The 26,982-nt window shown below is 40.3% G+C and overlaps 1 protein-coding gene across 2 annotated transcripts in view; it reads left to right on the top strand.

Moving 5' to 3' along the window:
- The window catches only part of HIPK3 (homeodomain interacting protein kinase 3), a 78,545-nt gene that overhangs the window by 7,674 nt on the left and 43,889 nt on the right, over window positions 1-26,982 (top strand). For both annotated transcript variants that reach the window (XM_075094893.1, XM_075094894.1), the window contains exon 2: window positions 9,074-10,169. In XM_075094893.1, the coding sequence (XP_074950994.1) occupies window positions 9,076-10,169 (1,094 nt within the window). In that variant the 5' untranslated portion in view covers window positions 9,074-9,075. The remainder of the gene's footprint in view (window positions 1-9,073; window positions 10,170-26,982) is intronic.

The raw sequence follows: 26,982 nt of genomic DNA, 5'->3' as shown, positions 1-26,982 counted from the left end.
TTGTATTCAAAAATATAAAAATTAGGACTTTAAAGAGTGCTCATTTTCTTTGTGTGTATACATAGATAAAAACTTTCAAACATACACTTAGGGAGGGGTGTGTATGTATATATATATATGTGTATGTATTTACCTCACTAGATATATGTTTGGAAGTTGCTACTGGGTATAGCTGAAGCAAATGAACTGAAGACTGTAGCACTCAAAGATAAATCAAGAGAAGCATCTTGGATTAGATGTCTTTAGGTTTTTTTACAGTTAAATCAGATTTGGAAGAAAGGCTAAGAATTAATATTTGCTGTAGTATTTCTGTTGCAGAAAGAATTTGAATATGATCTAGGTGTGCTGTCTTGGTAACTCAGTAACTGCTTGATGACTAAGTTCTTGTTGGTCCTATTGGAAAAGTGATTATGATTTTTCACATGTTTGGGGAAACTTAGAACTTGGTTGTTACTGCTAGGTAATTCTCAATGTGTAGGAAACAGTTTTATACACCTCCTGAACTGTGCTCTCTTGATGCAGTAGACCCTGATTTGCAAATTTTTGCATCACGTCAGACTTGGTGAGCTCGGTGGGTTATTTGCATGTACGCTGTTGCAAATTTAACGTGCAAGTCCTGTGGGGAAAACAGAAGTTTTGTGTTGCTGTACTGATGTGTGCTCTGTCTAGCTGAAAATCTTTGCTAATAAAAGGATGAAAAATAATTTTGAATAAACCTTCTCCCCCTTGAGTAGATTAGAGGAGTTGATGAAGAATCGACTTCAAGTAGGATTCCTTCATGGGCATGCAGATGTTCTGGCATACGAGCCGTTCTATTTTCCATATGAAGTTTTAGGAGCTGCGGAAACAAAGCTGAAGTAGCAATGAGGAAAATAGCCATCTAGATTTATATTCTTACAGGAGCTCTGTTTGATGTTGTCTAGAGATATAATAAAATGAAACACCTAATTAAACTTTTTAGCTGGGTCGGTCCACTTCTAATTCTTAAAAAGCCCAGAAGACTAAGGATGCAAAATTAAGCAATGAAATAAAAATAAAATGTATGGAAACAGGAAGCTTTTTTTTTTTAAAAAAAAACAACAACAACAAACAAACCAAACACCAGAAAAAAAGACAGTGGCATTTGAACAGGTAGTTTACCAACAGGCAGTTTGAGCTAAACTCTAACTCCTCTATCAAATTTTATTTCTGCTTTAGGTAAGGTGGCAAAATCTTTTGGAAATACTGACAGCAATGGAAAAAGTACATGGCTTTACATGCTACCTCTCTGCTCACCTTAATCCCTCTTACTGTGTTGAAGAGCGACAAAAAGCAGCAGTAGTTTGACTGCATCCTTCGGCACTGTACTGCCCTGCAGAACTCGAAGGTGTGGGCTCTCCTAAACACCACCGTTAGGGACTTTTATTTCACTGTGCCTACTGTTTTGAGGTTCAAACAGAATTAGTCTTTTAAAAGAAGAGATTAGGCTGGTGAAGCCCCGCTGGTTGAAATGCGCCGTTTGTGTTGATGGTGGCACATTCTGATTTGGAGAGCGTGCTCTTGTTCAGGACTGGTGGCTGATACTGCGCTGCTTATGCTTTCTTTTTAGTTTCATGACAGCTTCTTGTCCAGCAGAAAAAGAAATGCTGGAAGTATATTTCCATTTGTCTTTTTAACTATGATGGCAGTCATATTGGCATCACAAGATTTAGCTTTTGATATTTGTGGAAAATATGAATACAGTAGTTGTATTCTTTAGTACTAGTACAGATGACAGCACTGAGTCATAGGAGTTCACTCTGATATTTTATGTAAAATACGTTTGTGTTCAGTGTATGGCATTAGCTCTTTTTGCAAGGATTGAGACTAGTTGGCATCACAAATAAACTTAAATTTTCAGTTTTTGGTATTAATGCAACATTGGTAGCATCTGATTAAAAAAAAAATCTCAAATGTCGCACAAATCTAAAGTCAGCTTTGTAACATTGTTCTTAGGTAGGTGGAAGCTACATTTTACAACTGCAAAGTTAGGTCATTTAATTGTTTGCTTCTCACTAGGACTCTCCAAGCTTGGAACCAACCTCTGGCCTTCCAGCCTCAACCTTTGCTGCTGACCTGTGCAGGGCTGAGGTTTCACGTTGGGCAAAGGCTGCCATTGGCTCAGCTTAATTTAGTTGGTGTATGATGGGCCAAAATTCCTGAGCTCTGAAACACCTTATGTGTTTTAGTCAAAGAATGTAGTCATTGCTTTTTTGCTTTTGTCACTAAACTTCTGGGTCTCTGGTTGCTATGCCTGGAACCAGGGGCTGGCTTCTTTGGTGAGCTAGCATCAGAGCCGCCTCTGCTTCTCCCTGTTCTCTGTGGTGGAGTGTGTGTGTGTGTGTGCCTGTGCAGTTTGTGTCCAGTATTGCCTCTGTGCTCATGCGAGGAAACAATTCATATGGCAGGTGTTATTTGAAACACCTCGGTGCTTTCTCCTTTGCTCCGCTCCCTCCTTTCCACGGGTCAGAGATCTGTTTGCAGAGCTGGTTTCGAGGTGGCGGGGGGGTGGGATTCTGTGGGCTTGTATCTCTTAACTCTTTGCGCTTCCTGTAGATGTGTTTTCTTTTATAAATTGCGAGAAACCTCAGTTGCCAGTGCTTTGTTATGAATCATACAGCTGGAGTCAGGGAATTCCTCAGGGTGAACAGTTCAGGGGTATGAGAGCACTCCCATCAGTACAGCTTGTTCGGCTACATATCCAAAATAAACAATAACATACGGGTGCTGCTACTGCCAATAATAAGGTCTCCCCTGGGGGGAAAGACAGGGCAACTAATTCAACTTTGTGTTTGCTAAACAACTTGAAAAGTTGGGTGGCACCTAATATAAAAAGAACAATTTCTTTTTTCTATCTGGGGAAAAAAGACAGTATCCTTATGGTAGCTTCAAAGCGATGCATAATATAAATAAAACACTTCTCTAAGTGCTATGGCTCAAATTATGCGTTTGCTGGAAGTTACTGGGCTTTTAGAAAGCCTCCCTTGGTGCCCAGCTGTGCTGCAAGAAGGGGTGCGGGTGTGTTAGAACCAATTCTCACTGATGGAGGCTTGAAAGAAGTTGGGAAACAAGTTTTCTTGAGTTAAATTGTAACTCTAGTCCCAGGTGACTGCCACTGCCTGGGCTTTGCCTGCTGGGGATTTTACTACAACAGCAGCAACATTGCAATGGCACTTCTCCGGTTGTTTAAAAGGGGCTGTGTATTCTGCAGAAGAGTTAAGGATGTAGTGTGGGAATTTCTCGTCAGCTCCGCTGCAGTGGTCTTACCAGCTAGTTACTCTGCTACACCTCCCCTTATGCTGTCATGAGGAAATGTCAATTTATAGTTAATTATTAATGGTGGACAGGGCTGGAACAGCCTGTGCTTCTCAAGGTTGTTACAGTCTGCCAAACTGGTCATGTTTATGGATTTGCCTAGGACTGCTTGAGAAGGCTGGACACATAATTTTAAGAATCTAGTAGAGAGCATTGTTCCAGTTAGGTGAACAGTAGCAAGAAGTTACCAGAGGTGCTCCATTTCCCTGAGCAATATCTGCATGGTTCTCTATCCAGCTTCTGTAGAGAGAAGCTTGACTGGGGCTGGAGGGGTGGGCAAACTGTGAAGTGCCTCCTCTTTATTGTCATTAATTTGTGAAAATATGTTTGTTCATTTATTTAAATGAATTTATGTACTTAAAATATGTTTACTTCATTACTTTGTACTTTCTTCAGAAGCACAAAGTTCAGTCTTAACTGATTAAAATCCACATATTTTGTATAATTTACTGCTTAATAAGTCAAGTGCAGGCTTCCAAGTTTTTTCTGCTTCAAACTAAGAGCCAAGACGACTTATTTCCTTTGAAGGGACCCTATGTAGAGGTAATGTAAGTTGGTAGGTGTCTCAAGACAGGCTTTCTTTTCCACATGCCCTGCAGTATTCACTAGCAGCGCCTGGCACGTGAGACAGGGCGCAGCTATGTTGGTATCGGAGTGAAGCAAGCCGGAGAACTCCAGAGCCAGCTTGTGTGTGCCACTGCCCAGGCGCAGTCACTGTGCTGGAGTGAAGTTATGATGGTCGTCTTGCACTCGGGGTAGGAGAATAAGCTTTAAAAATGTGTGTAGGGGGAAATGGACATACTTCTCTGAGACTAAAACTGAAAATCAAGTCTGTCTCGATTTGACAGACATGGAGGAGGCTGTCTCTGGTAATTCACCTGGGGATTGTGCTCTTCAGTCCATCTTCTCATGGATTTGTTTACTCTGCTTTGGTTTGCATCCTGGAGTAGTCTTGTAGTGCACACATCTGGATTTTATTTTAAGTGAAATTTAACAGGAGGATGTGTGTCAGCTGCTCATGGGTGTTAAAGCTCAAGGAGCCTCCCTGAAATGAGCACAGAATCAGGTGTTTTTTCTTTTCTTTTGCACCAACTGCTTTACTCTACACATCCCTGTCTTATTGTGCTGCTGGACTTGTCAGACTATATCCACATTAACAAGCTTCTGTTTGTATGAGGAAGCAGGAGTAGTCTCGATAAGAAATGTGCAGAAAGATGTATAAGTTCAGTGAAATGAACTGTGACAAGTTGGAGGGGGGAGATCCACTTTATTGTACTGTGTGCATTATGTTATTTTCTTTTACGAGAAGACCTTCTTAAAAAAACCCAGCTCTGCAACGCACTAATTCTTCACTCTTTCCAATGTAGCTATCCATAGGATTATATTGTAATCTGAATCCCCCAAAATAGTGTAAAAAAACCCCAACAAAACCAAACCAACAACAACAAACCCCAAACCAAAACATAATCCCCCCCAAACCCAAAACTCCCAAACAAAAGAAACTTCCCCCCAAAACAAACCACCACCATCCCCCACCAACCACAAAAAACCCCCTTCAAACCAACAAAAAAGCCTCAACAACATGGCAGTGCTGTTGTAGTAGAGGGTGTCGTGGTATTTTCCCTTTCTCTTTAAGGTTTGTTGTGCAGCTTTGATCTCTGGGTTTGGGGCTGGGTTTTTGTCTGTGTGTGTGTAGATCAATTCTGTTAATAAACTTAGCTTCTCAAAGCGAAGTTTGCTGGCAGCTTGTTGTATTGGATAGTTACCTGCTCTTCTGGTGTATTTCGTTACATTTATGTTAATGTATAGTAAAGAGTGTGCTTTGATCTGAAACATCCGAGTGCTGCGTATGAGTGCATGGCAGAGGTCTTTGTCTTGCATCTCGGAGTGTATGTTTAAACCTCACCCCACCCACCTGAAAAAAAAATCAAAAATAAAAATCCAAAACAAACCACCAACCCAGAATTATGGGGGTAAGGGAGAAGTGTTTTGGGGAATCTAAAAAATTAGGTGCTCATACAAGAATTCTAAGACCATTTTTACTTTTCTGGAGGAAAACTTGACTTTTTTAGTTCAGTCTGTCATGATTACATCAAAGGTAGTTCTTCTAGGGTATGTAATCTGTTTGACTTACTGCTTAGCTTTTTTTTTTTTCCTTGGAGTTGCTAAAAATGTACTCAGTAAACACTCCTTAGCTGAGAACAGAACTGTTAGTGTGGTCAGAGGTCAGGGTTATTGAGCTAAGCTTGTAAGAAATACAAAACCCCCCAAAGATGATAAAGATAGCCTAGTTTATCTGATCCAACTGAAATTAATGTGAAGGAGAAAGCCAGGACTACAGGCTTCCAGTCCTTCTGGGCTGGTTTGAATAGCACGATCTATAGAAAATCTAGGCATTCTTGAATACCAGTGGTTCCAACAGGCTCAGGTAGGGATTTGAGTGGTCTTCTGGCCATGCTAGAGGACTGTCCGCCCCATGTTCAGCACAACTGGGTTGTTGTCCTGTCTTAGAAAACCTCCTTAATTGCAGTATAGCTTTATCACTGTTTTTTAAAAAGTAATAGTCTTGATTTCATGCTGTTAGCTTTGGCAACATGCTTACATGGACAAATACCTTCTCCAGAAGTTAAACCAAGCAAGATGTTTGCTGTTTGGTTACAGCAGATCCGAGGTGAATGGACCCGCTGGGGTTGCTGCAGCGTGGTAGGCCTCTTGCCCATGCGGCAGGTATCTAGGCTCCTTCCTGCTGGGCAGCACAGCTTTGGCTGCTTGTGCCAGACCTGGTTTTTGCCCAGGAGTTCAGTGGTATAGCTGTTCTCCTGGGTCTGCTCCATCTGTGTTAGACGCTGAGTTGTGAAGGTGACGCTGGGCATCTGAACTGTCCTGTCTGCAAACTCGTGGGATAACGCAGTAGTGTTACCTTGAAAAGAGGAACAGTTTCTTTACTTTTGAAGTGTAAAAGTCTTTTGAGGTTGAATGTCTACTTCTCTCATGCGTATGACTGTGAAAGAGGTGTAAGTGGGGATTCTGGTAAAAAAGCAAGTGGAGTTTGGTTTTTTTTTTTTCCCTAACAGGAACCTTGAAAAGCTTTTAAGGAAAAAAAATTATTTGGAGACTTTAGTGTCTTTGAAGTAAATGTGGCAAATCTGGTATTTGAGTTGTCCCAGAGGAACTGGAAGAACGGTTGGCTGCTGACAGAAGGTTTGGCTTGGCCTGAGCTCTGCAGGTGGCACTGGAAGCTCCAAGTAGGCTTGGATGTATGCATGTTCTGGGGTGGTCGTGAGTGAGGGTTGATTTTTGGAGCTCTAAGTAATGTGATTGGGATAAATGATTCCTTTAAATATAATTATTATAGTAAAGAGGGTAAGTCCCATAGTCAATAGTATGCTTATGCTGTGCACCAGGCACTTTGTAATAGGTTATGTTATTTAGGAGAGAGTTCAAGAGCTTGGAGAATTTTACCCTGTTTTTTGAGGCTGAGAGTTAGTCTTAAATCCTTGACATGGAACAGGAGCCCAGTGGCAGTCCCATAATGTTGGGTAATGAGAAAGCCTGGCAGCTGGTGGTCTCTGGCTTTCTACATCATCTGGCTCTGGGTAAACAGCTCTGGAAAGGAAAGGGCTTTGAAGTTTTCTTCTACTGCTGGGGCAAAAACCATTATAGGATGCTAAGCTGAGGTGATGGTATGATTATTTTAATTGGTCTTAAGATGTTTAAATGCTAATTTATAAATCAAATCACAGCTTCAAAATAATTATGCTGTGTGTTTGGTTAGTTTCTGTTTGATCAGAGTCATTGCAATGTCTGGCTCAACTTTTACATGACTCATCTACGATTTAAATACCTATTGCCAGAATCTTCGTGCACTTGGCATGAAAAAGTGATTTAATTAAAGTATTATTGGCATTGATTTACTCTCTGAGAGCTGATGGGATTACTATAAGCCATAACTTCCCTGAAACCTTGTAGTCATTTACACTGAGGTCCATCCAATCCCTTTTTCTTAGTGTTTAGCGTTACATGACATAGAAGTTGTTAAGGCTGGTGTTTGGGTCTGGAAGGGAACACAGCAGGGTCAGTGCAGAAACAAGAGCTGGAAGATATAGCATCTGAGAGATGGGGTCTATGAATTTCAAAGTGGGATTGAGATTCCTCATCCTACGTCTAGGCCAGGTACTGCTGCCATGTCCTTCTCCCTCCGACACCGTGCTGGCACCCTCCGCTTCGTGCCCGGGAAAGGGAGGTACCATGTGGAGTGTGACCCTGGATGGTCTCGTGGCCCTGCTTTCTGCAGTGCTAGTGTCCTGAGCCAGGGTGAATTCAGGGAGGCAGTGGGACTAATCCTGCACCATCACATGGGGTATGCAGAGTGGGGCTGCTGTGCTCGGAGGCTTCCCGGGCTGGCAAACTGCTGCTTCTTGCACAAAATGGTTCTTGTTACCGATTTCTGAGGTGCAAGGGTTCCTTCTGAGAGGCTATACAGGCGTAGCCTTTTGAAAATGGGATGACTTCAAGGAAGGTGGAGTCATTCAGGTTGAAATTTTTATCTCAGCCTTACTGGGAATTCAGAAGTTTAAATTATCCATAGTCTTTTATCCTAACTTTCACTTCTCTCTTTGCAACGAAAGTAATTGTGTTGGCAGAAAAAAATATATAGAAAAATATATTGGTTTTCTTCCTTTCGCATTCACTTGAAAATAAACTTTCTGTGAGAAGTCTGTTCTTGTAAGTTCTCTACCTACAATTATCAGCCCAGTTTTCAGAAATTATCTTGATCAGGGACATATTTTACAGGTCTATAGACTATTTTACTTCCTTAATTTAGCAGGTTACCTTAGAGTGCAGGTTTTCTGTGGCCCAACTCATGAAATTGGCATATCAGAAAGCATGAGGCTAATACTTAGTTTCCAAACCTGAATTGAAGGCAGAGGGGGAAAACTGGTGCCTCTTCCCCCTATAACTGTGTCACTGATGCAGAAACTTCTGCGATGGGACAGTATGTAACTTAAAGCATTTGCTTTATGAATAGATAAGATTGTTGTACATCTTAATTTAGCCAGAAAGCTACAATTGTTTATGTGAGCATACCCATGCCCCTAAGGTATTTTGGGGCCCATTGCACAGCCCAATAGCTTTCACTTTCATCGTGGTGAAATTGATGGAGCAGTGACAGTCGTGTCAATTGTCCGCCTGTTCTTGGAAGCCCCGTGGCGCTTACGATGTGTAGGTCGCGTACCTTGTGTAACACATAACATCAGCTCACAATTAAGAGCTTTTAAGTTATTTTACATCATCATTGATAAATATTTGAATTGCTTGTTTAATTTACGTAACTGAGCACTGCAGTACTTTTGTATGTAGAAATGCCGGGGGTTTTTAAACAAAAGCTGAGTTTTAACTAGTACAAAGGTAGTTGCCCCCCACTTGGAAAATTACAAGTAGTGGCGGCTGCAGACTATTTCAGTTCTGCCCTGTGCAACCAGGAAAAACACCTCCTGCTGTAACCTGCTGCTGTCACAGTCCTAGTGTGCTGGAGAGTGTGCACTGGTGGTAAAGCATGATGACCTTGCTATTGGCTGTAAGAATGTAAATAAGAAATAAGTTTAGACTAGCTCGTTTGGAAAATATACTTGTGTCCTGATTTTTTTAAAATATTTTTTTAGATTAGGAAGCTGCTGTAAAGCTTGGAAAAGTGAATGCAAGATTCTCACTCGCTTTTCCTTTTTCTCTCTCTCTGTAGGTATGGCCTCACAAGTCTTGGTCTATCCACCATATGTTTATCAAACCCAGTCAAGTGCCTTTTGTTGTGTGAAGAAACTCAAACTAGAACCAAGCAGTTGTGTGTACCACGAAAGAACCTACCCGCAAATCTATGTGAATGGTAAAAACTTTGGAATTTCTCCCTGCAGGGTTAGTACGTACTTTAAGACTAAAAACCCATTTGACAGACCTCGAGGACAGAACTTTTTGTTGCAGTCAAATGCTGTTGCTTTAAAAAGTATTGCAGGTGCTACAAAAGCGTTAGCAGCGCAGGCGCAGCAAGCTCAGTTAGAGGCACCTCGGACTGGGACGCAAGGAAGCCGATCAGATATCCTGGAAGGACCCCAGCGATGTGGATTGAAGCGTAAGAGTGAAGAGCTGGATAATCAAAACAGCACGATGCAGATTGTCGATGAACTGTCCATCCTGCCTGCAATGTTGCAAACCAACGTAGGAAACCCAGTGACGGTTGTGACAACGGCTGCAACTTCAAAACCAAGTGCTACAAGTGGTGATGGAGATTACCAGTTAGTACAGCATGAGGTGTTGTGCTCTGTGAAAAACACTTATGAGGTTCTTGATTTCCTTGGGCGAGGGACCTTTGGACAAGTAGTGAAGTGCTGGAAAAGGGGGACAAATGAGATTGTGGCAATCAAAATCTTGAAGAATCATCCTTCATATGCACGCCAAGGACAAATAGAAGTGAGCATATTAGCGAGACTAAGTACTGAAAATGCTGATGAATTTAACTTTGTGAGAGCCTATGAATGCTTTCAGCATCGTAACCATACTTGTCTGGTTTTTGAGATGTTGGAACAGAATTTATACGACTTCCTGAAACAAAACAAATTCAGCCCTCTGCAACTGAAAGTAATACGGCCTATTCTGCAACAGGTGGCCACTGCACTGAAAAAACTAAAAAGTCTGGGTTTAATCCATGCTGACCTCAAACCAGAGAACATTATGTTGGTGGATCCTGTTCGGCAGCCTTACCGAGTTAAAGTAATAGATTTTGGGTCTGCCAGCCATGTATCAAAGACTATTTGTTCAACCTATTTACAATCTCGGTATTACAGGTAGGTGTCTTTTACGTTGCTTTTAACTTTTAATGGAACAAGGTTTTAATAAATGCTAAAGTTAATGGCTTAAATAATTAGTCTTCCAGATAACTAATAAGAATAATTTGGAAAACATAAAGACCATCTAAGAATTAAGGCCATACTAAGATTAAGTGGTTGATTATAATTTTAAATGTATTTGCTTCAAATGTTTTTATAGCGCTATTTTTTTCTAGAAGTGTGTTTTATGTCGCACCCTGAAGTCATCACTTACTGTTACTTTGAGACCTCTGATAAGACTTTTAAAAAGGAAAATAGAAAAAAAACCCCTTAGTTTTCACTTACTTGATTAAGATGCCTTTTTTGCTTTCCTAACATGATGTTTTTGGTTTGTAATCAGCTGTGCAGTGTACTAGAAGTGTCATATTTTTATATCTGGTTGCCAAAGGTTATGTGAAGGTCTCTGCTTTTCTCCAGCACTTGCAAATATTTTGCCTAGTTCCTATAAACTCAATTCTGAGTGAGTGCCTTCAGCAGCTGTGGACTTCAGTAAACTTCTGGAGTTAGTGAGTGACAGGATACTTAAATGTTTAAGGGGATACCAGGCGGGCATTTAAACTAATCTTGTACGTGATTGCATTCTACATTGGCCTCAAAATGGAGGTATATTTCTGATTTTGTTTTTTAATCCTTTCTTCCTATAGTTATCCAGTCTGTGTGACATGTAAAAGCTATTAGTATTTAGCATCTGAGATCCTTTTGTTTTCTTTATAAGCCGAAGCTGACTTGATTTGAAGACCTTTTTCAGTTCTGCTTTGTGTCATTGGTGATAGTATGTCCTGGGTATTTCCCGTCTCTGCAAATTCAGTAAAAAGCTAGGAAACTAGGACAATGAGTAATTTGAAGAAAACTTTAACTATTTTACAGCTATTCATGTTGTAAGTGAAAACTTGTGGCTCATTAGACATATAGCATTGTTGTGCTTATTCAGTTGCCTACATACAAATTTTAGCTGTAGTTTTGTTTTACTTGGGTTGATGCTCCTTTGCACCTATACTTTATGTAGAATTTTGACATGCTTACTAGGTTGAGCAGGCCTGTATGCTGGCAAGCTCAATGTGCAACTCCTTGGCACCTTGTGCACATGTTGGATACTTGTACTGCATTACATGCACTGAAGTGTGGGTAAGTGGGGTTCCTTGCGGATGTACATTAAAAAAATTCCCCCCTGCCCAAGAATAAAACTCGTGGGTATACGTGCTTGTCTTGGTTCGATGACATTGAATGATACTCATATAGACTCAGAGAACACATACACCTAAAATTCCCTAGTTACTAAGTTGCACTTAAGTGCTTTAAGTGCTAGAAGATCATATTCTTTTATCTTGTATCTTGTATAGTTTTATAATCCTTCTATAAAGTAGCATTTCAGTCAGTATTTTTTGAAAGTAAAAAGGACATGCAAAAAGAAAAGGTTAGGGCCTATCTACTTGAATGGTTTTGGTGATATATTTAAGTTAAATGTTGGTTGAGATAATTTTGAAACTGAAATAGTTTTGAAAAAAAAAGATACTATACTTAAAAATTATTTTCAGCAAAAAGTTGACTTCTGAAAAGATTTACTTCTGAAAAGGTTTTAGCATGCTGGATTTCATCGTGGATGCATAGCTCTCTACCAGTTGTGCCATTCAAATGAACTTTGTGTAGCTTGGCATGCATTTTCTCAAACCTTCTTTTTATTGCTTTGGAAGCACCTGACTAGTGTTAATAATATTAGAAAATAGGGATTTGATCCAAAAGTTCTTAAAATAGATGATGCTAGGGAAATTTGAAGAGAAAAGCCTTGAAGAGGGCCTTCAGAGAATATATTGTAATGAGGTGGAATTTGTTTTGCAACCGATTGTGCTTCTTGTCAATAAAATAAGGAGCCAATTCATAAAATATAACTGTATTCAGTGTTTTTTATATTAGAAAAGGGTGGAAGGGATAGTGCAGGTTTGACTTGTTTGAGTATGACATGTTGAAACAAACCCTTTAAAAAAAAATCAAGCAGCAGTTGGGACATTGGAATCTCTCTCTTTTTTTTTTTTTTTTTTTTTCCTTCTTCCCATAAGCTCAGTGGTGCTATGTGGTTTTTTTAGGTTAATTAGCAAGCAAATATTCATTTAAATAGAATTTTATTTAAAGCTTCAAGCTAAATGAATCCAATTCGAGTTCAAATTGAAAATGTTTTTTAAAAAAATGCTTGTTCCTTACAGCACCTCTTTTCTTAGTGTGATCCCATCCATATTCTTGCATTTAATCTTTGAAAATTGTTTCTCTGCAAGCTGTGTATGTGTTGTCATGAGCCTTACCTGGGATTCTTACCGGTGGGGATCCTTGTCTGTTCAGAGATGACAGTGCATGGGATTTCCATTCACCAAGTGACAGGCGCAGTGCACTATGTTTACGTAGGAAATAGCCCTATATTTAGGGGGAAATATCTCATTAATGTCAATGTGATGGGAACCTGGCCTCTTCTGATGTGCATTCAGCAAGGCCCAAGAGTTGAAGGAAGGTATTGAGCAAAAGCATTTTGTTTTTAAATTACTGTTTTATGATCAGAGGCCTTAGAAAAGGATGGAATGAAATGCCCGTAAACGACAGTGTAGGGTGAGAGGTTTGCGAGGAAGCAGGGCTGTATCCCTGCAGCATCAGATGCTGCTTTTCAACCTTGCAGTGCTGGTACTGTCCTGCTCCGGGATGATACCCCATCCCTGTCCCTCGTTCTGCTCACCCCACAACTGCTGGAGAGGCAGCATGAGGAGGGAGGGAGGTGGCCTGGGGAGAAGGGAGCAACCGTTATTTGTGGCATCACTGTTGACTTACACCATGGTAATTTTTAAGAGCAGGACTTGCACTTTCTGTAGGGAACGCATATGCCCACCAGTGTCTGTAGAAGTGTATTTTGAATGCCTAGGAGAAACCCATAAAGAAGTTTTGCAAAAGTGAATAAAGGGAAAGGTTGGGCTTTTTTTTTCCTGATCTTGTCACCGCTTTTTTTTTTTTGTTCATGGTACTGCCATAAGCTAATTATTGTGAGAATGGAGAAGTCTAATGTTACGGTGTTGATGTTTTCCTGTTTCTGTTTCAGCTTTGTCAAGCAAAGAGAAAGTAAGAAAATTATTAAAACAAGTGTAAAAATACTTTTTGACATTTCACTGCCTTTTTGAAACTCCTGGCTGTTATGTATTGCTAGAAATTGGAGTATGGATATGAATAAACACTAACCGCAGTACACTGTCTTAAGTAACAAATGATTGTTTTTGGTTTGTTTTAAAGATGAAATGTTATTCTGAATACAGTTTCCCTAAAAGACAGTGTCTGTGCTTAAATGCTTTTTTTATGCTGGTCTGGATTTTAATAGCTGTGGGCTACAGAGAGCTGGTATTTGAAGTCTTTTCTTTGCTGCTGGCCTCACACATTAAGACTGTTGACCTTTTATGAGTGATGTAAGTAGGTAAATAACTAGGCAGTGTATACATTTTGAGAAGAAAAAAAAACCCTTACATACAGCAGAGGTGATCAATCTTTTGTCATATATGGAAATGGTATGATAAGTATGTTGCTGTCCTTTTGGTCAGCTGTGCCCCAAATAATGAAAAGAGGAGTGTTGCATCCAAAATCAAAAGCTTCTTTTCCCCTTACCACATGGCGCAGGTTGTGGAGGAGAGGAGTCAACACGTTTCTTTAAGTGTGGTGTCTTGCACTCATCTGGCAAGGCAGAAAGTTTTCCCAGGGCATGGTGTTTCCCTCTGGAAATCATTTTCCTTTGCTTTGCTTCTCTCCTGAGGTGATACGTATTTAAGGAAGTAAATGTGAGAAGAGGGGCTTTGAAATGGCAGACTCCAAGGAGCAGTAACCTATGAGAAGAATTGAGTGATCTGAAATGGTCAAGGTAGCCCTGCCCATTTGCTTCAGGGAGCTGAGTTACCTTCTGTTGCCAAGAAAGCAATGCCCTTCTCAGCCTTTTGTATTTAGAGATAACTCTTCTTTCTTCTGGTGCTCCCTCCAGGACTTCTTTCCAGAGAAACTTCTGTTGAAATCTGTGTACAATTTCCCCTTTTTGAAATAGCTGTGAGCAACGCCAGTGGTTAAGGAGTTTTTACTTGTTAGTTAATACCCACATGACAGTTAGCAATGCCTGCTGCTCATCATGGTCATCTGTACCATTCAGCCGCTGTTCAGAGTGGGTAAAATTGCAGAGGATGCACGGTTCCATCTAATGGTAACATCTACATGGCAAGGTTTGGTAACGATGAAGCCTCTTCCTTCTCTGATACTCCTCCCACTCGTTGCTTGGCTGTAACACCAACTGAGCTTGTAAAATGCATTGCCATGTTTGCGTTGCACGTTGAGCGCAGATCACTGAGAGAGCTATAGCAGTGTTTCTATGTGCAGAACTTTGATTTTTAGTGCTTGCTGTTGGTTGGGAGGAGTTATTGCTGAATTGTTTTTCAAGGGGAATTGCCTTCATGTTGATTAATTTTGGGGTTGACTTCCTAAAAGATAGTATTTTGAAAATGAGACTTAAATAATTGTTACAGAATTTCTTATTCATAAAATCCTTCTAATATCATGGACTTCACAGTAGCCATCGTGGGTGTGGGAGTGAGTGCGTTACTTCATCGCGTGCTCCTTACACGCAGCCTCCGAAGGGAGTGGAACAGTTGCTGCTCCAGTTGCCTGTGTAGCTGCCCCAACGGTTATGTTTCCTATCTTTAGCCTCCTACCCCCAAGAAAACATCTGCTTCATCATACTGTTTCAGATTGTAGTGCTGTTAGAGTACAGCTGGAAATTTTACTGAAAACACATTTTGAGAACAAGCACGCAGTTTCCTGATGGAAGGATGCTCCTCTTGGCATCCAGCGGTCCGTATGCAAACTGCTGTTTAGTTTGGGAAAATGAAATTAATGGGAAGCAATCTAATTGAGTCCCACATAAAGCGGTGCACCAGCTGAACCTGCGGTAGGCTGATGGACAACTTGAGTGATGCTGGCAGAATGGAAGGTGTCTGGTTATTAAGGAACGCTTGTAGCTCGGAAATGTTTTTCTGCTCCGCTGGTGACAGCAGTAAAATACGATCCTAGTTATTCAGCAATGTGCCCATAAGGAAAAGCAAATGAGGTGAGTAGATGCACTCCGTGGAGTCAACTCATTCCTGAATCGGGCAGTGATATCCTCCCCCTGGCCTTCCAACTAAGGATAGTTGCTAATCAACAGAGTTGTTCCAGACAAAATGCCAAATGTCGCTAGTGTTGCAGCGGGGCCCAGAGAGATGGAAAAATTGCTGTTGGATGTATTCCTGTTGGATGAGAGCAGGCTTCTCCCCACCCCCCCTTCTCCTCTTACCCTCCTCTCCCATGAAGGATCAGAGGGGATGGAGGAAGAGTGATAATCATTGTGTCCTGTGGTCCTGACATTGCTTTCACTTGCCCAGTCAATTTTTTTACATCTTGGAAAAGTGCTGTGATCTGGTGCGGTCTCTTCTGCTTTAGAAGGTTTTGGAAAAAGAATAAAGTGAGCGAGTTCTGTAGCTTAATTACTGCCCATGGGCTGTGCTGTAGTGAGGGCTGTGTGTGTGCTCTGAGGCTGTTACACTAGGACAGCTTTTTATTAATGACTTTTTCAGCTTCATACTTTGTTTCAGAACAAACCACCAACAACTTATGCTGGTTTCTTTTTCCTCTCAAACTGATGAAAGTTATCTGATCCGTTGGTCTCCTTCCTTCTTACACACATTCCTTCAAAATTGAAGAAATATTCTCATGGCAGTAAATTGCTTGAGAGGCTTGTTTTCTCACTGGCCTTTGTAACTTCATTAGATGTAGTCCTTGTCACTCAAGGGACTCCAGAGAACACGGGCTGACAGTACCTCCCTACAGTGTTTTTGTTAAATTGAATGTTTTCTTTTTGTAGGTTAGGATTGTCGGCAGGATGGGTTATTATGACTCGGTAACACATCCATTGTATCCAAGTAACTTGTCAATTTTCTTCTCCTAACATCAGATCAACATTCAACTTAAATATTTTTAAAATACCAGTTAAAAACTTGTATACAAATAAACACCTATCTTACTACAGATTTTCTTTTTAGGGATGACCAAGGGGAGAAGCTGTTTAAAATCGACATCTCAGGAAGCAACTGCTTTTTCCAGTCCATCCATTACTGTCACATACTTGAGATTTCTTAATAAGCTTTATCTAGAGTGGGATGTCTTGGTTTTTCTCCTTTCACAATGCCTAAAATCCTTGCTTTTTTTTTTTTTTTTTTTTTTTTTTAAATTTCAGGTTTCAAATGTTTAAACAGAAAGGAAAGCTCTGTTTAATAAATTGATTTTTCTGTCAGGGAAGTGCAGTATGAGAACAAGCTAAAAATGCCTCTGTAAACAACTTGCACTTCAACATGCTAGCAGATGTTATTCTATCACGTTGAACTGTGCATCACTGAAGTGTATTGGGATATCTTAAAATAGTCAGGGGTGGTGGCCAGAGACTCTAGACTACTATAGATGGTGAGGCTGTTTTGCTGTTGCAATGAAATAAGCCAGAAGTACATGCTGCTAAGGTCATTTGCTTGCTCAAGGTCAGCGTGTTCAAAGTCAGCTGCTATACTTGTGGGCATGGTTCCTGTCAGTATATATAAGAAAAGTGTCCTGATAATGTAAGGAATTGCTTTTACAAGTGAATTGGGACACTTAACAATTTCCTCCCCCTTTAAAGTTGCACGGCTGCGATTGGTTTATTTTCTTATCGGAGCAAACAGAACTTAACGTCAAGATAAGCTTTTGTGGCGTGTGTCTGTGAACAAATTGCTTCATTGATTTGGCAAGATTTTGTTTGCAGTTTTTGCATACTGTTCATTAATTGCTTAATTGACTTCCTATTTTAAACTTGTATTTCACGATTACTAGGACCTAACCAAAACCACTATAAGTACCCTGCAGGAGTGGCAATCTTAGCTCATCATAACTTTATTTTTATATAGCTGTTTGATAACAAATGTAGCTTCAATTCTGTTATTTTTTAGTCAATGTAATTTTATTCTCTGTTCACAGAAGCAGAAAATAAGAGTATTTTTTTGTGTGCCAAGGGTGCGTTTTTTTTTTTTTGTTTTATTGTGTTTTAGGGGTGTGTGGTTTGTGTGGGGTTTTTGGGTTTGGTTGTTTTGAGGTTTTTCTTTTTTGATGCTATGGAGAAGAATGGCAGGGTTAGTGTAGATTTGCAACTTTTCTTTTTTTTAAATCCTCTCTGAAGATCCAGAGGAGTATCGTGGGGATGGGAGTGGGTGAAATGGTAGCCAGCCTTTGAGTTGTTTTTCTGAGCTAGAGATTTTCTGAGTAACATAAGCTGGGATACACGAAGCATTCAAAGGTACCGTGTACCTGCTGGAGATTCTAATAATTTTCCAGATCTCAAATTAATAGTGATGGTAGGAGCAATAGCTTAAATCAGAGTTCAGATGATGGGTCTCTTGCTCTTTAGACTGCCTTGCTTTGAACAGAAGGGAAATTCTTTCAGAATCTTGAAGGAGAAAGAGCTCTTTGTTCTTGCTGTATTTCAGTGTTTTAGAGTTGAATGATAACTTAAGTTTGTCACGGCTAAAGTTTTGGGAAACAGCTTTTATTTTTCACACATTAAAATAGATATACTGAAAAGTGATCCTTTTCTCATTGCACTGATATTTGTGACAAAGACTTGTTCATCATACATCTGTGTGTACGTGAGTGTGGATATATTGGATATATTAATTGCTGAAAATATCAGTGGTAGCTGCAACACTGTATCTGTAAATATGGTCTCTAACTGCTCCCACTGTGCCTGCTTAGAAAATACAGCTGTTATTTCTGTTGTAAGAGCAGGTAGTACTGGATCTAAATTAATGTGATTGAAAGTGAAGCCTATGCATCAGCCCCGGTCTCTTCCATCTGGCATCCTTGTCTTTGAAGGAGAGCTATTTTATGGGCGAAGGCTACCTTCTGCGTCAGCTCATGGCATCCAACATGAGTGAAGAGGGTGAAGCAGGCACATGGGGGAAAAAGTCTTCTGCAGAGTAAACAAAGATTGGACAAGCCACTACTCTGCTGGCATGGCCTGTGTGAAAGGGAGAGGATATTCCACAGCTGGGGCCTCATCCCATTAGCTGCAGAAAGCAAACTGCCTCAGTTGGCCTAAAAATCCAGGAGGTTGAACAGATGCAAATAGATAATGTAGGCACATTTAGAACATTTAATAGTCAAGCTGGTTCAGACCAAATCCAACAATAAAACACTATTGTGATTAAAAACAAAAACAGCGACAAGAAAAAACCTTTTTGGGAATTCTGGCATTGACTGGAAAATGGTAGAGGTGTCTGACATAAAAATAAGTATGTTGTTGTTAAGTAAAATTAAAATTCACGTGAAAAGAAGTTGCCTGAAATGTCCATATTGTCAGTTTTTCTACCATATGTTTGAAGGTCCTTGATCGGACAGTGCTAGGTAATATTTTGGAGGGATTTTTGTTCGGACTGTTAATAAAATACTTTCTAACAAGTGAAAGTAGGTTAGAGGGCTGGGGGAAGCAAACCAAAAGCATTTCACAGATAAGATTTTCAAGTAGTTGCATTTTGAAACGGTGATGTTATCTTAAGAACATGTGAAGTGTCATGCTTAAAAACCTTGGTTTGTTGGTAGTTGGACAGAAACAATTCTTTAAAGTGCAGACGTAATGTAATTTAAACCAGTTGTACTTGTGTGTGAGTGGGTGAGTCTTTATGCAGACAAGGGTGTGCTGGTCAGGCGAAAAGTAAAATCGTTCTTATCCCTATGAAGCATTTAATAAAACTCTGAATCTCCCTCTGTGTGTAGTTGCAAAATATGTGGGAGAGGGGCAGTGCTATGGCCTTCTGCCCCACGTGCTGGTGGTTGGAAGTGAACAGAAGCACAAGCTAATAGTACTACGTCTCCACAGAAGATGGATGGTGGGAAGTGTTGCCTTCTGTCCGTGCAGCCCAGCTTGTTGTATGGCATGGCATGACTGCAAGCGGACTTCAGCTCTCATGTCTTAACACCAAAATCTGACCATTAGCCTGCTAAGTAGTGGAAGAACTGCCCCCATGCTTCTTAGTGAAGGCCCACTTAAACAATAGTAAATTCAGAATACCTTGGGGTTCACTTAATTTCCTTGTGCTTCTAAAAGTCTAATCTTCATTTATGAGCCATAAAGAAAAATTGAGAATTATGAGCAGAATGTCTTTCTCAGTGCACAGTATGTACTTAAAGAATAAATTATTAAAAATAGCTTATTTGGAAATGCATGGTATCTGGAATTTGATATCAATATTAAATTATTACATATTCAGTAAAATGCACTCCGTTATCTGGATTGCAGCAGCTTTGGAGCCTGGCTATGAAGCCCTTATTCTTCCTTATTCTTTGGGGGGGGAAGATAGTTGCAGTGCATCTTCAGAGCAGGGAAGTCAAACCTGTTCTCAGTTCTCCATTAAACTTGTGTCAAATGCTCAATGGGATTCAGGATTTCTCACTCTTACCTTCATGGTGTATGCTGTGTTGGGCCTAATGTATTTAAAACTACCTAAAGCAGTGAAACAGAGCAGTTTGCCAGTAGCGCTGTTTGTGTAGAAATGAGACGTAGACAGGGAAGTTTGCAGAGAAGCCTTCTTGGTGCTAAAAATCAAAACTTCGTGGAATTTTGTTCCGCGTTCTAAGGACAATTGTAATTTTTGTGATTTTTTTTTTTTTTTCCCCCTTGGTAAATACCAAGGATGTTTCTGTTGTCCCAGACAGCACAGCAATCTCTCGCAAAATATCATCTCTTTATGTGGTTCCCTTAATTCAGGATTGCGCCATACTTGAATTTTTATCAGTATTTTGAATGACTTATTGGGTATTTTTGAGAATGATAAGTTCTCACCCTTATAGTCAAAAATTCTATACTAAGCATTCAAAATACTTAAAAATATCAGATACTTCATGATGAAATCTTTCATGACAGTATGCTTTATTGTTTCAAGTGTAGTACACGTAGGTAATCTTGGAAAAAGAGCTGTTCCTTTAGCAATAGTATCAGCGTTCAGAGTGTGTGTGTGTATAAAACCATCTAAAATGCAACTGGAACTGTCTTTTTCTTTTCAACCTGCAACGTCAAAAAAAAGTGAATTTAAAATGTCTTTTAATTGTCCAAAATTGAATCTAGGGATTGAATTGGAACGGTTTTTTCATTATTTTATTACTTTATTTCAATAAAACCTACCTGAGGGCTTTTGAATAAGTGCATAACTTCTTTGAAAAACTGCATGCATTACATTGCTTATGTACAAGGCTTTTATATACATATAACACTACATGAAGCTTTTAAACTGGATATTACTGTAGTTTTAACAACTGAAAAACTTCTTTATTTTTAAAATTGGTTTGAGTTGTTAGGGTATGCTGTAGGTTGCAAATTGGTAGTAGCACTTAATGATGCTTGCCAGAGGGTGTGATGTCAGAAGCGTTGTTCACACTGACAGCGCTGGATGTGTGCTGAGTGCCTTTTTGAACCTCAGTGATGTTTGAAATGTTGAACTGTTGATTTTCTCATTCTTGATAATTAATCTCTCACTTCTTGCCATCCAGAACTGTTTTAGCTCAAGATCTATTGTGTATTTCTTAATGTAAAGTATACTATTTGGCTATGCATGTTTTGTTAAGAGTGTTTTTAACACCTTGGAACTTTCAAAAGCATTTCCACACCCCCGTCCCCTCCTCACCATATGAATGGTTTTTGGGGTACATTTGAAACACCTTCTGCATCTTCTACATGGCCAAGTTCCTGAGTTCAGTAAAGTGTCTGCAGTTTCAGACTTGGGGTTTGGGCTTTGTCTTAAGGTACCATAGGTCTTTGGCTTTTCTGGAGAATTACCTGTTGAACGAATTTTGCGTTGGCCGCTCCCAGTGGGTGACAGCAGGGCTGGAGAGATCTCCAGCGGCTCCTCTGATTCTGGCAGTAGTACGAGGGGTTGCAGGTTGGAGCCTGTGCACTGATGTATTTGCCATTCCCATTGTGAGACAATCACACTGAGCACAGAGTTGTGTGGATGCTTCACCTCACTGGAAGAGTAGCTAAAAGTGGAGCAGAGGGCCTCAGCATTTTTGGTAAAGAGAGTCCTAGACAGTAGAATAGGAAGATATAATTTGTAGGTTATATGATATGGCTTCTGACTGTTCTTTGGTTTTTATCTAGCCTTGAACTATTTCAACAACTTCCATTGAGAAAGTATTCTTAAATCAAAAGCTTTCCTGTACATGGAAGGTAGCTGGGAAAGCTCTAAATTCGATGCCCATCTGGTTATGCTGAGCAGTTTCTGCAGAGAGAGGCGCTAACAAGAGTCAAGTGCTTAACTGACACTGAAGTTTATCTCTTGCTGTTTCTCTACTGGTCTCTCTGCCTTACCAGAAGATGAACTGTATGAATCTCTTCTCTCACTAAGTTGACAAACACCTGTTTTTTCATGACCAACACCACCTACCACTTGTCCCTAGCGTTGTCTTTCTGCGTGCAATTTTCCTGTTAAACATAGCATGTAATATAGGCACTTGTTTAGCTGTTTAAAAACCTACCAAAAAGTTAGGAAACTGACAGATATTTAAAAAGGGAAAAAACTGCAATGCTGTAGGTATTACACAGAAGGATAATCAGGAATTAGCATGTGTCATTAGTGCCCGAGTCCTCCACCCTGCCCTCTGAATTACTGTCCCACAGGGAGGGCTGCTCATGGAGCGGTGCCACGTGCCGTTTGGGTAGTCAATTTGTAGCCATGCAGTTCCCTTCCTGAAAGAACAGCTTCAGGATTGCATAAACCTAATTAGCACTAATTTTATTTTGCTTTATTTCTGGTTGGTCTGAGGTTACATTGGCTATGATTATTAAGCATTTACATATGAGAAACACTTTTTTTTTTACATTTCTATCTTTAGCATTGTTATTAGCCTGTATACAAATGATATCAAACGATATCTCCCCACCCCCATTCTAATGTAGATGTATCTGGTGTAAAATTAAAAGAGAAGCCCCAAAACTTAGTCTGATATTTAATGCAGGTTTACTAGATTGGATGGAGGTCGTGCCCATATGCAGCTTACGGTTTTGTAGCTATTTTTTGATACTTCGGCATTTTCATTCTGTGCGCATGGAGGATTGAGCTAATGTGAGACCGCTGGCTGACTCTTGCAGGCTTGTATGAAATAATGCCAGTGTAGTACCTGTTAAATCATTTCGATAACAGTGTATATAGGTCATATTCCATGATGATAAATTATCTATATCAACTCTAACCATGTCATAGAAGACAGTGTTATATGAATTAGGAATACTGAATGCAAAAAACAACCTCAGCCCTTCTTCGCCCTTACTGATAGAATTAAACTTCTACTAAAAGTTAATTACTTTGTAGTTAGTGCTGTTCCCCCTCCCAACTCTGCAGACCTGCAATTTCCTAGTTTGTTCCTGGTGCTTGTTGTGGATTTCTGTGCATTTCTGATGGTGGGTGCCAGGCTGGCGCTTCAGGGGAGGTGTGTTGAGTCACCACAGGGGCAAGTGAAGGAGCAGTGTTCCTGCGATGCAGTCCACCGGTGGCATGCTCAAACATGTGCCAGGGAACAGCTCATCAGGCATCTTCAGGATGGCTTCTGAAGAGACAAGTCCCTGTACTTGGCACAGAAGTAAATGGAAACTGGTGTGGTGCTAGAGCAGGAGGAGGAGGAACCAGAAACCCTCCTGCCCACCTGGGAGTGGGTGGCTGGTTTGGGGCTGGACCCCCCCGGTTGCTTCCAGTGCCGTTCGGCAGCAGCGGAGCTAATGCATGCTGTCTGCAGAGCCAGGGACTATGTAACAAAACATGTACCTTCTAGAAAGCAAGTGTGTTATTTTCTAGTTGCTTAAATAACATGAAAGGTGGATGTGGTCCTGTTCTATTTTTACATCCTCCCCGCCATGTATTACATGCATGCCCTCAGTCTTTTTGCTCATGAATTGCATTGCTTATGTGTCTTAAGCATGCATAAAATCGGATGCAACAACTCATTTCCCCTTGTTGCTGTGTTTTGATTTCAGCTTTAATATTTTCAAACATTTTCCCCTTATCTTAGTGCGATTGTTGTTTTGTTTTGGTTGGTTTTTTTCTTGTTTTTTTTCTTTTTTTTTTTTCCCTCTGGGGCTGTGCGTCAACAAATAACTCTCTCTTTTGTGAGACAAACTTAATGTTTTGTCAAGCAACTGACTTATGGGGTTTGAGGTGAAAGCTAAAATGAAAGCCAGTACACAGGCTAGTGTGTTTTGGCAAATCAAAAAGCACCAGTAGTCTGTGGATTAATGGCAGCTTAATGGCAGTCATCTGAGCGGATTCATTCTTCAGTTCTTAAGTTATAGTGATGTTGCTTCATTTTTCTTCCACACAAGACTATGTCAGTATAGTTCCTCTTAAAGATTCTTTGAATGTGTTCTTTGACTTTTTCGTTAATCCTTAGAGAACGGTTACAGATAAATCTCTGAAGTTTCTCTGTGTATGTTGCATCTGTAACTTTCCAGTGGTGAGCTGTGAGGACAAACGAAGGCACCCGTTTTGAAGATGGACCGTGACCAGCTTGTTGGAGGGGACATTTGGTTGCCTGCAGTCGCAGTTCTGAAATGGGTAATGCAAGAAACTCCTGTGATAAGAAATAAGGTGGTTGCTGGGTGGGTCTAATCTAGTGGGGGTTTTTGAAAAAAATTTGGAAAAATTTCAGAGGTGACTTCTGAGCTTTTTCTGGCTGATTTTTTAATGTGTGTAAGTGTGTGTTTGTCCCCAAACCACCAAAACTTTCAAGTACTTAAATGAAATCTGACTGACAGCAGGTGAAAGTCCCAAAGGTGCCAACACCAGCAGTTTGAATGATAATATGCTTGTGGCCCTTGCATGTTATAGAAGGCAAAGTAGAGATCTAGGGTGGTTCATTCTTGTCTGGGGAGAGAAGTAGTGCAAATCTGAAAAAACAGCGACAGCAAAGTGTAATTAAGTCCAGTCGTTGTTGATAAGCTTGTTCACATTTGTGTGGCACGACAGCACATTCTCTTCATCAGCAGATTCTGGCACAAGGACCTGTGGAGAAATGTGTGAAAAGCTTCCTGACTTCTAAAATGGAAATAATTTCCCGATGTTTACTAAGAGCCTGTGTTCTTAGTTCTCTTTCTAGCGTATTGCTCAATGCTTGCTTCTCACAACTGGCACTGCCACTGCAAGAAGAACAGAAAACTATGCACACAAGGCAGGGAACTTTACTTCAAAAACAAAACAAAAAACCCCAAAACAAACCCACAAGAAAAAACACCCATAAACCCACCCCCAACAAACAAAAATCCAAACAACAAAACTTCCACCCAACAACCAAAGCAAACAAACAAAAACCCCTAAACCCCCCAGAAGCAAACGACATCCCCACCCAAAAATGTATGGGGGAAGGGGAAGAGAGTGCATGCTCAGAATCCCATCAAGATAACCAGTAGCTATATATACCTGCAATTACAGGGTTGTCTTTTCAGAGCAGTGCATTGCTGTATTTAATTTTTCACATGTTGTGGGGTGTTTTGTTTTTTTTTTTAATCCTCCCTTATAGAAACAAATATTTTATAATGTCTTACTTGCTTTAAGTAGTATATAGTATTTTGTGCCAAACTTCTGTAGGCCTGAGCCTATGAGGAAGTATTGGAAAAATTAAAATTAGCCGAGATTGTTCTAAAATACACTTTGGTGCTTGACATCTGAAGGGCTGCCACATGGAGTTTTTCCCATATTTCTGCTAGCCACTATCCTTTAACCTCAGCACCTCAAGCAGATGTCTCTGTAGGGATATCAGTACTGCAAGGTATCTTTAGGAGTTCAAGTTCCTGCTGTTCTGCTCTGAAGGAAGAATACTATATGCCCGTAGATTAACTTTTTTGGGGGGATATATTTACCTTATTGATATAATTCTATGGTGGGGGAATCCTTTCATCACTTGGAAACAGGTGGGCGTACTGGGAATAGTGTTAAGTCCTATTCTGCCTCGTGGTGAACTTGATAAACATGCAAGGCTCACAGTCTCCCACTGGCAGCACTTGGGGCACAGGTACCTAAGGCAGAACCCACATGGGGATGGTGTGTTTGAACAACTCCTTATTGCACTACAGGTAGGCAGCTCTCCAGCCTGAGAGCTGCTGGCCAATCTGTGTAATTATTTCTAGTGTTTAAGTATCTTCAGTTAAGTAGCCAGCTTTGCTGCCTTAATAACATCTTGTGCAATTGGACCCTTCCCACGCTCCTTGCTGGCTCAAGGAGATGTGGCACGGTAGAATTTTTAGTGTGCAAAAGAGATAGGAATGCCAAGGGAGTTGTTGAAAAGGGACTACGTGCAATTAAGAGTATTTTCTTTTGCAAATCAAAATATCGAACTGGTAGCTGAAAGGGATTAATACCCATTTTCTTGGGTATTAATCTATGATGTGGTTAAACATAGTCTCTTTTTATTCTTTGTGAAACTTAACTTTTAACTTAGACTGGATTTTAAAGAAAGTTTCATGATTTTTGTACTTGCCATTTATAGTCAAACTGAATTTCCAATATTTTTTTTTTCATTAATCAGTCTGTTTTTCCTCGTTGGGCTCACATGTGGCTTGTCTCAGAAAAATTTGTCATGCTTGGAAACCCAACTTGTGGAATTTGCACAACTGACAGATACATGCTTAGGGGTAATGTTTTTATACATTTTACAAAAATAAAAATGACCATTAGACACATTCCTGTGAAGCAACAAATGTTATTTCAGGTAGACCTAGATGTCAGTACAACATCCTTTCCTTTGTAAAAGCGGATTCATCCTTTGCTTAATCTCATTATTTCTCCTATATCAAACATAATCCATTCACTAAAAGGTGGGATGAGGCAAAGGGCTCATGTGAGCCTCTAATAACCTTCTGACGACTATAAAAACAGCTCAAAGACCCAGTCAGTATCCAGTCTCTGATACTGACCGATAGCAAAAGCCTAAGAAAGACAAAGCAGCAAAGAAAATACATGTATACTGATAGTTCCTAGTATATGCACCTACTTGCTGGCAGTCTGAGCTCATTAGCTTCCTCAGGTTGGACCTGTGTGTCTAGTAGCACATTAGTGATATTTTTTCTTGCCCTTTTTGTTTGATGGGGTGATCTTTTGTTTGGTTTTGGGTTTGTTGTTTTTGTTGTGGGTGGTTTTTTTTGTGGTGGGTTTTTTTTTTTTTTTTTTTTTGAAAGACATACTCTCATGGCATGACCAAATCCAGCAGCGGAGCTCCGCAATCCAGTTATGTTTTATGAAATAGATTTAGTATTCGTTGTGTAAAGAGGTCCTGACGAGGAGCTGCTTTGTGGTGCAGCAGCCGATTTTATTGCATGAGTGACCAATGCTTTGAAATGTGATCGTTGGCTACTGGTGTTGCTGAGCCAGGCAAGAGCCCAGGAAAACAGGGTAAAATCTGTCAGAAAAATTGTCTCGTGAAATTTTCCAAGCAGCTCTGTTCAAGTACAGTAGGGTGGTACTTTTGGCCAGTACAGAATGAGGGAACTGTGACTTGTTCCGAGTCCCTTGTCTGCAGCTAGCACATCAGCCTGTCCTGTCCCTAACAAAAATGTTTTCTTTGGATTGTATTCCTTGTGTACTTTAACCTTTTTGGTTATTCCCATTTGGCCCTTCATAAGGATATTTTGGAGCCCTTCATTAGGAAGGCCTGTGCTCTATCTCCCACCTGGTGTTATTAA

Source organism: Phalacrocorax aristotelis, chromosome 5 (assembly GCF_949628215.1).
Source record: "Phalacrocorax aristotelis chromosome 5, bGulAri2.1, whole genome shotgun sequence".
In the NCBI taxonomy this organism is placed as follows: domain Eukaryota; kingdom Metazoa; phylum Chordata; class Aves; order Suliformes; family Phalacrocoracidae; genus Phalacrocorax; species Phalacrocorax aristotelis.
The sequence above is the reverse complement of the archived record's forward strand: the minus strand, read 5'-3'. Positions and strand labels throughout refer to the sequence as shown.